This window comes from Panicum virgatum, chromosome 9N, assembly GCF_016808335.1.
Source record: "Panicum virgatum strain AP13 chromosome 9N, P.virgatum_v5, whole genome shotgun sequence".
Lineage (NCBI taxonomy): Eukaryota > Viridiplantae > Streptophyta > Magnoliopsida > Poales > Poaceae > Panicum > Panicum virgatum.
This window is the reverse complement of record NC_053153.1, coordinates 75515039-75523921: the sequence shown is the minus strand read 5'-3', so window position 1 is coordinate 75523921 and position 8883 is coordinate 75515039. Positions and strand designations below refer to the sequence as shown.

Sequence of the window (8883 nt, the reverse complement as noted above, 5' to 3'; positions counted from 1 at the left end):
TGGAAATTATTTGGCAAAACTCGCCATCGGCTTCATGCTTCCTCATCGACATTGCCAGACAGTAAAAGAGAAGCCATAAATTGATGTAGCACTTTCGTTTGTATTTAATAATTATTATTTGATTATAGATTAATTAGACTCAAAAAATTCGTCTCGCAAATTATTAACAAACTATGTAATTAATTATTTTATTTAGCTACATTTAACACTTTATGCATTTTAAAAATGGAATCTTGTAAAGTCTTTGAAATTTTGAAAAGAACTAAACAAGGGGTAAGTGTAAATGTCGAATCACATCGGGCTGTACAAAACATAAGCAATAGGAGTATTGGGTGCACGTTCTTGTAAAACTAGTCAGGATTTAGGTTTGTGTGTTATGACCAGGAGTATTGTCAAAAGCTATTTGAAGCAGAGAAGTGGCATCAGATAATAAGCGGAGTTTTTGGTCCACAGAAGATTCAGTGTTTAGCATATACAATTTCTCCATCACTTGCCACTATCTCCTTTGCATTTAAAAGGATTTCAAGAAAAAAACTAAAAAGGAAAATAAAAGTAGCGCTTTAATATCAGGCATCAGAAAATAACCGGAGATTATTGTCCACACATGGCAGTAATTCCATTAAGTGTGTAGGATAAAGTTTTGCGCATTATGTGACAGCATATCTAAGCGCATAATCTCAAAATGCAACAAATAGTCAGAGCTGAATAGGATATAAATTCACGAAGAAATTTTGATTAAACCATTTGACTCCAGAGCAATGCAAAGAGTGCGAAGGGTTGGTAAGTTAACCATCTCACTCTCTGCACCACCTTTGTTTTCTCAGATTCCTCGGGTTCAATCAATGACTGAATCCTACCAAGAAGAAGTTAAGCTAGGCGCAACAGTAAACTGAAGCAAAAGAACAATAAAAAAGACTAACTGTTCAGAGCTCAGATTGATGCATAAACCAATCACAGATTGATCTCAGATGTCCAGACATAGAAATAATAAAGCATCTTCATCACAGCACACTCTTTGAGAAAGAAACACCAAAAAAGTATGGAAATCGAAGAAAAAAACAACAAGCAGATGGAACGAGATAATTTTGCTGCTTTCTCTCGGATGCCACCCCGAAGGGAGGCACGGAAATTGCAGACGAATCAACACGGCATCAGATTCAGACCGCCCGTCTGCTTGTACTCTCGTCACAGAGAAAGAACCAACAGAAACCTCGCACACCGGCACGCAACTAAAGAAAAACAGAGGATGCGAATCGATCGAATAGCAATTGCAAAGACGAGGATCAGACCGCGCGCCGCGGGGACGAGACGGAGGACGCAGGCGGCTGGAGGGCGTCCCGCCGTCCCGGCGCCGGGGGTGTATGTATGTATATAGAGGTGATAGGTGAGTGATTAGGGTTTCGGATGATGGGCCTTTGAAGGCCCAACAGGTCACGCGAAGTACATTATGCCCACTGCCGAATGGGCCAAAACATCGCGTGCCCCGAAGAAATTTGCGCGGCCGCGCGCTGGCAGCCGCTGAGCCGCAGGTGGCCGTTTCGCCATCCGACGCAGACGTGACGTGCAACGGATAAGCAAATCCGGGCCGCCGATGGGGGCCGGGCGCCGCTGCAGGAACGCCAGCCATGCGAAATCCCCAGCGCCGCTCCCCGCCACAAGCCCAAGCAGCTGCCTCGGCCTCGTCCCTCCAGAGGCAGCTCCGCCGCACGTGCTCGAGCACCGCAGCCGCCGCGCCACCATGGCTGGCGCGCCGCCGCTGAGGTCGGACCTCGACTTCGCCGACGTCTTCGGCGGCCCGCCGCGCCACTCGTCGGGGAACGAGCACCGCTCGCGCCGCGGCTCGCTGGACAGCTCGTCGTTCGGGTCGTCCGCGCCCAGGGCGCGGAGCGGGGGATCGGAGGCGCCCGTGTTCGGGGAGCGCGTCAGCTCCGACCGGAGGAGGCAGCTCGGGGAGGAGTTCTACAAGGACATATTCCCCGGGAGCGAGGCGGCGTCGCCCAGACGGGGCGGCGTCGGGGACTGGGGGGATGTGTTCGGCGGGCTGGCGTCGCCTGGCTCCACGGCCCACCCGCGATCGAGGTAACGAAGCGAGTTTTCCAGCGAAGTGATTTCAACAATCTACTGGCGTCTCTGGAAATGTCGGCATTCTGATTATCAAATGCTTGCCGATAAGTACGTATCTGCGGGTTTTGCTGATGACTCATGAGTGACTGTTTAAACGGAGATTATTTCTTGTCGATCCGTAAAATTTGAACTCAAGAGGGAAGCAATGGAGACGACGAGTCCATCACTAGTAGCTGATCTTTGGTTCTGTACAGAATGATAGACTAAGCTTAACATTTCGAATTCAAATAGTGTTATGTGCGCGTTAACTTGACTCTATGACTCTATCCATACCTCCTTCCTGCAGCTTTTTGTGACTTTGTGTGCTACCAATAACTTGACTCTATCCATACCTCCTTCCTGCAGCTTCTCCGTGAGGCCCAATAGAGGCGCAGACAGTTCAATGCCTACTTCTCCCTCTCGGCAAACATCAACCAGAAATGATGATGGGACTTCTTATGCTTTCAGTATTCCAACTTCACCGAATGAATCCATGGACAATTATTTAGCCCAAGGGGCAGCCCAACAAGATTCAAGGAAGAAGCCCTTTTCATGGCATCGCTATCCATTTCTATCTAGGTTCCGTTCTCAAAGTGGAGGAAAGAAAAACACATCTAACTATGTCAGCTCCGTGGATAGTGAATGTGAAGGTACTCCTATTAGCCTGGAAAGTATTATGGCCAATGACAGGTTCCATTTTTCATTCTATAAGTGGGCGGGCAAAGGAGCCTTGTTAGTGCTGCCGGCTACAGCAGGAGAAAAAGCTGGGGACATTATTGGACTCAGAAATTTTCCTCAAGTTGTTGTGCAAGGCATTGACCTAGGCGATGACGAAGACAGCATGTCAACTGCCACTGGAGCATCGAAGAGTCAACCAGAGTATGAAGATTCCAAATCGGGAAAACATAGTACAAACTCAGCAACCAAGGAAGGAGCTATTCCTTTACTCTTTGATGAGTACATGCAAGGTGATAATACGGAACTTTTACTTAGAATGCTGGAGACGTTTCATTAATGATCATGATTTCAGCAGCTTAGAACACTGAACCTCTCTGTGATGAAGTAATAGTTTGTCCCTTTGCATAGTTAGCAAGCTTTCTATTATTAAGCTAGAGTAAAAAGTGTATTTCTCTTGCGTTGGGCAGGGGCTCCCCCCCCCCCCCCCCCCTCCAAACCCCTCCTCGTGACTAGATGGAACCCAACTGATGAGATTTCTGTGCAGGAATGAAACAGGGCAATGATTATACAAAGAATGATGCTTCATCACCTATCCCGAGTACTAAAAGTTCTCGATCACCTTCAGGAGATAAAAGTCGTAGTAGCAGGGTAAAGGAAAAGGTTAAGGGTTTCATAAAATTATTTAGCCCTGAGAGTTCACCAAAGCGCAAAAGAGCACCAGAAATGCCAGACCAGACATCTGTGCGGAAAAATGGAAGCAAAAGTGAACTGCAAGATAAGTTTAGCATTTCCAATCTGGAGGCCAATGAGAATGTTGAAACAGCCCAAATGAACAATCGGAATGCATTTATACCTGCACCTTATCCAGTACGTCAAATCCGGATTATGTATTATCTGGAAACATATATTTCTCCGAATACTAATTTATGAATCTTAAGTATTAAAATCTTTGAATTTTATCTTTGACAAAACAGAGTTTTTGTCATTAGGCAGATATGCATGTTGATTTAATCTCTGGATTATTACAGGTGAGTGATGTGCAAGAGCGGATGGACAAACCAGTCCTGATAGATAATAGTAAAATGGAGACAAAAATGAATACAATTTCAGGGAGAAATGAAGCTGCTTCTAATGGTGAGTCCTGGTAGGGAGGAATGGGTGAGGGATTTAAGTGTGCTTGTGAACAAGTAGAAATATCCGCCTCACTTTCAAGAAGAAACTTTAAAATTAGCTTAACAATGTACTGTTTTGTCTCTACATCAACAGAAAGATCAGAGATCACAACATGGTTTTCTTATTGTTGTGTTTGATGTAAACATTTGGTGACCTTGCTGCATAGGTTATCAGTTACACTAGCTATTTGTGCAGAACTGTGTGTTTGTAGATGGGCCATAAGTAACTGAGATTAATTTACAAGCATATATTTTCTTTTCTATGGTGTTCATTGTTTTTTTTTATCACAAACTTATGTTCTTCATCCCAAGAACAAATCACAAATACACTGTTTTTCATTCTTCGGTTTCCAGAGTCAATAAATGATGATACAACAGACAAAGCAGACACCACAATAGATCAAGATGAAAGATACATTGAAGATCTTGATGGTTGTGTGGTATGTGTAAACAGCAAAATCTTTATATTACTGAGGTTGATTATTTTAGCACATAGCGGCAGAGGTCATAACAGCAAGGAACTGGCCTGATTTTATCTCTAAATACTTCAACTCTGGATGACTGGACAAATTCGTTATGTTTGTAATATACTACTTATCTTAAAACGGCATGAACTCCTAGCCATAACTCCACGTCTAGATGATTTGGCCTATTCTGACGTTTTTACTACCAAGCCTACTGGTGTTTTAATATGCATTGTAGGGGCATTTGGCATTTAGTTGCTGCACATCCAATACATGGTCCATGTTTTGAGGTTCAGTTGGTGCACTTCTGATATATGCCTCCAGCACCTGAGAATCTATAAATATTCCCCCCCAAGAGTCAAAATTTGCACCCTATATGTGTCATCTACTGCTTATTAAGCAAATGGACTGAAGGGCTCTATGGCAGAGAATTGTAATAGAAACCTACAGTGGTTTATGTAGAAATAAAAATAGCATGGATATGTTTTTGAAATCTTAACTAAATCAGTGTTGGTTCGTAGTTTAGAAGATAATTACATACAGTGCATTCCAATGCTTGTAAAGTAGAGATTTTCGCTTTGACATGTGCACCCTTTAATCTGTTCTCTGCTGTATGGAATCCTCTTCTTATGTATTCTTTGCCTAACAAATGTACTATATTTTACCAACCAGGTTGAGCATGTCTCCGAATGTCCTGTTCTTCCTGATCATCAGGAAAAGGAGCTAATAAAGGTATTGCTTGGACAACAACTTGGTGATGCTGTGTGTTGCTCTCCTCACTTTTTTTGCATTTTGTCCAATTTTATTGCTTCCTTGAATGTAGATATCCGAATCTAAAATCCGTGAATGGTCAAGGGGAAAAGAAGGAAATATTAGGTCATTGCTTTCGACACTGCAATATGTAAGTGCAAAATTATCAACCGTATGTGATTGCTTACTGTATACTATTGCTAACTCTCTTTCTTCCTAATAGGATATAGAAATGCTAAATGTTTGTGTTATTTTATCTATTTGAAGTATACACAAATAATGCCTCACACTACTTCTGCTTCTATAAATTGAAACTTTTGTGTCTCTTTAGGTCCCACTACTTCTGCTTCTATAAATTGAAACTTTTGTGTCTCTTTAGGTCCTGTGGCCTGAGAGTGGATGGAAACCAGTTCCTCTTGTTGATATAATCGAAGGAGCAGCAGTCAAGAAGGCTTACCAGAAAGCATTATTATGCCTCCATCCAGATAAGTTACAGCAACGAGGAGCTGCCACCCATCAGAAGTATATAGCAGAGAAGGTTTTTGATATTCTACAGGTACACTGGATTTATCACAAGCGTATTTCTGATTTACATAGGAGTTGGATAGTGGAACGAGCTGATTTGAGACATACGGTATTTGACAATGGAACTATGGAGCCACACTGCCTCCAGGTCGTATCTGGCACCATCTAGTAACAATTTTTTCACTGAGCTTCGGTGTATGGACCTTTTTTTTTTTCCTTTCTGAGCAGTATATAGATGATCCTGAAACCATATTAAATGTGCCGCACATATCCCAGCTATGATAGTTGATAACCATCCAGCTCTAAGCCTCTAAGTATTAGCATACTTATCCGAATGCTTTTTATGTGTTATTATCCATTCCCATGTTGAAATACTCCAGCAGTCTAATTATGGATTCCCAGTCGATGTCATGTTGTAACACTCAATATATTGATATCATACATTCCTATCAACAAAGACAGCTGACATATTTTCTATGATGTCTGCAGGAATCATGGAATGAGTTCAATTCAGTCACTTTTGGATAGTAGTAGCTTAATCAATTATTACAATCTACTCCCATCACAGACATGTTTTCAGTGTCTGCAGCAGTTGGTTGAAACAACCTACAGCAATATGTAGCAAAAAGGCAACCCAAGAGAGTTGTTGTCGAGCATTATGAATTTAGATGTTACTGCAGTCGCAGGCAATGCTGCCCTCCGACCTTTGTTGAAAATATCCGATTGTAAAAAATATAATATGTATCTGTTAGGTCTATTGTATCCAGAGGCCTGGAATATCACACGAGGAATGCTTCATGTGCTGGTTTTTCGATACTGTTGAAGATCGGGCATAAAAATGTTATAAGTACTCTGTTGGTATTGGGTTGTGTACCATGCTCATTTATTTGTCAGATGTAGTATCACAACACCAGATGAAAACGGAGATACCATTTGTTTTCAACAGGCACTTTTTTCTTTGTCAGACTGACCTCTAATGATAGATCATACAGCAATGAACTGACCTCATACTGCAAGGATAGAATAGAAACGAATAAAACTGGCTAGCCTGGACTGTAACATGATCATGATGGTGTACGCCTGAAATAATTTGGCGATACATTCTTTTGTTTGCGTTATAGTTTGTGCACTAACAAAAACCATATCCACGCCCATTCTCAAACTGGTGGTGCTCTGCTTTTTGCTAGGAACTGTAACCGCGACGGCGCGACCTTGCACGCTTATGATCACAGGAAGTATCGATCTGCTCATCACTTACGTGAACATAATTGTTGGTGAATATATAAAAACTGCCGATTTCTTCATTTCACTGAAGAACTGGGAGGGTCATCAAAACAGAGTAGAGTAACCTGACCTCACCTAATCTGCTTGCTGGGGTCCTCACGATCTCCCTTGGCCGCCGGACCCCGTCTCCGAATGGCTTCCGGCGACATCACTACCATCGTCCACCGTGGAGCGGCCCTCGTATCGCCATTCCTTGCAGTTGATCACAACCGCTCGTCCGCTGCTTTCGCCGCTGATCTCACCGCCGTCGGGAGGCAGAAATTCTATTCATGCTGTCTGACGAGGAGACGGAATGGAGGGCCTCGGCCACGGAGCGACTGGTGTTGTTGGACACCGCCGGCACCGGCACCTGCTCGGCTGCTCCGCGCCGTTGGTGCTCGCTTTCTCATTGCCAAGCAAGCCCACCGTCCTCCACCGCACGCGAAAATAGTAGACATCAACCTCGTGCGCACCGACAATGTAACACCCAGGGTCAAAATTTGAATTAAGTTGGGGATTAGCCCGGTAAGACCGGTCCGACCGGCCTCAGGGACCGGTCCGACCGGTGTGCCTGCTCGCCGGAGCAGAGCACGCATCTTGGCGTGCCCCGCGTCGCCGCCGGCGAGCTGGGCCACGCGCCGGCCATCCTCGACGTGCGGGCGTGCTGGGGAACCGTCGCAGCCAATGGGAGAGCCCCGTTGGGCCGACGCCCATGCCGTGACCGAGCTTCCCGCGGGTCGTTGCCGCATGTCGGCCGTCCAGCGCGGTTCATCCCCTCTTTCCCGTTGCCTCCGACGTCCAGGACGTTCTCGTCCCGTTCCGCAGTTTGAGCTCGGCCTCTTTCGCTCCCTGCTCGTCGTCTTCTTCCTCCCGACGCCGTGGACGGAGCTTGAGTGGCATGCGTTCGCCGGCCCGATTCACGAGCTCCCCTCCATAGTTTTTAAATCCACTTCACCCGAAGCTTAGCCACCTCCCTAGCTTCCTCCTCGACCCCTCCTTCGCGACCCTCATCAACTGAGTCGCCGGGAATCGAGGATTCCCCGGCCGCCGGTCACCGGTGCGCCCAAAACCATTCCGCCGTCGAACTCCATCATCCGGCCACCGTTTCGTTCATCCAAGAGCTCGATTCGATTGTAGGTAAGCCGGTGATGATCGTGCCCTCCTTGTTCTTGCATGTTCATCAAGTTTCCACGCGCGTTCCCCGACCGTGCCGCCGGTTGGGTCCGCCCGCACGCTGCCGGCCATGCTCGGCCACTTTTGCTCGAGTACATCACCAGGGAACATGTGTTCCTACTCGTTAGGGTCGTGCAGAGCTAGCCCTTCTCGTCGGTCGGCCTCGCCGCCGGCAAGAACGCGGCACCGCGGCGCCGGCCGTGGCTAGGCTGGGCGTGGCTCTAGAGACCGGTCTGACCGGTTTGCTATACCGGTCTGACAGGTGGCTTCATGCCGCTTCGATGACCGGTCTAACTGATCCAGTTTACCGGTCTGACCGGTGTTCCCTGAATTTCTGCTGCAACCCTAGTTTAGGCGTGTGATCTTCTGTACTTTGTTAGTTTAGGTGTTTCTAGTACTTTTGCAGGCCTTATACCTTGTGCATTCGTATAGCCACTGCCGTGGAAAGAAGTCATGTTTGAGGCGATCGCGGAACTAGGAAATCAGCGAGAACCCGGCTCAAGGCCTAGTTGATCCTAGTGCGGAACCACAGCCCGAAGGCAAGCCCCGGAGCATAACCTATTATTTTAAATTATGAAATGTTATCTATTTTATTGGGTTATTCATTAGGTTTCTAGACGTTGAATGAGACCCTAGTTGCATGATCTTTAGGTTTCATTGGTCGGAAAACAAGTATGTGTAGATCGTTAGTGTTGCTATGCTAATAAGATTCGGTAGAAGTCGAGTAATTTTTTGTTACTCGCGAGATCTAGGAT

The 8883-nt window shown here is 45.7% G+C and overlaps 1 protein-coding gene and 2 non-coding genes across 4 annotated transcripts; 1 reads left to right on the top strand and 2 right to left on the bottom strand.

Annotated features, from left to right (window-relative positions):
* Positions 1–415: 415 nt before the first annotated feature.
* LOC120693651 lies at positions 416–498 on the bottom strand. The gene has a single exon (XR_005683108.1). It is a non-coding gene; the product is annotated as a small nucleolar RNA R16 (small nucleolar RNA).
* A 68-nt stretch (positions 499–566) lies between these two features.
* LOC120693652 lies at positions 567–659 on the bottom strand. The gene has a single exon (XR_005683109.1). It is a non-coding gene; the product is annotated as a small nucleolar RNA R16 (small nucleolar RNA).
* A 917-nt stretch (positions 660–1576) lies between these two features.
* On the top strand, positions 1577–6635 carry LOC120690333 (J domain-containing protein required for chloroplast accumulation response 1-like). Of its 2 annotated transcripts, none has more exons than XM_039972956.1 (9): positions 1577–2079; positions 2470–3071; positions 3326–3648; positions 3810–3915; positions 4308–4393; positions 5090–5149; positions 5241–5318; positions 5547–5723; positions 6182–6635. In XM_039972956.1, exons 1-9 carry the CDS (start codon positions 1592–1594, stop codon positions 6218–6220), a joined length of 1959 nt encoding a protein of 652 aa, XP_039828890.1. In that variant the 5' UTR covers positions 1577–1591; the 3' UTR covers positions 6221–6635. The 2 variants fall into 2 exon arrangements, with proteins under 2 accessions (XP_039828890.1, XP_039828889.1); XM_039972955.1 differs by having other exon boundaries at positions 5547–5840.
* The last annotated feature ends 2248 nt before the right edge of the window (positions 6636–8883 follow it).

Bases quoted from the DNA above. Each gene is read 5' to 3' on its own strand.
- LOC120690333 (XM_039972955.1), top strand. From the start codon at position 1,592: ATGGGGGCCGGGCGCCGCTGCAGGAACGCCAGCCATGCGAAATCCCCA. The intron at 3,916-4,307 runs GTGAGTCCTGGT...TTCGGTTTCCAG, and splicing joins AAATGAAGCTGCTTCTAATG to AGTCAATAAATGATGATACA. The intron at 4,394-5,089 runs GTATGTGTAAAC...TTTACCAACCAG, and splicing joins AAGATCTTGATGGTTGTGTG to GTTGAGCATGTCTCCGAATG.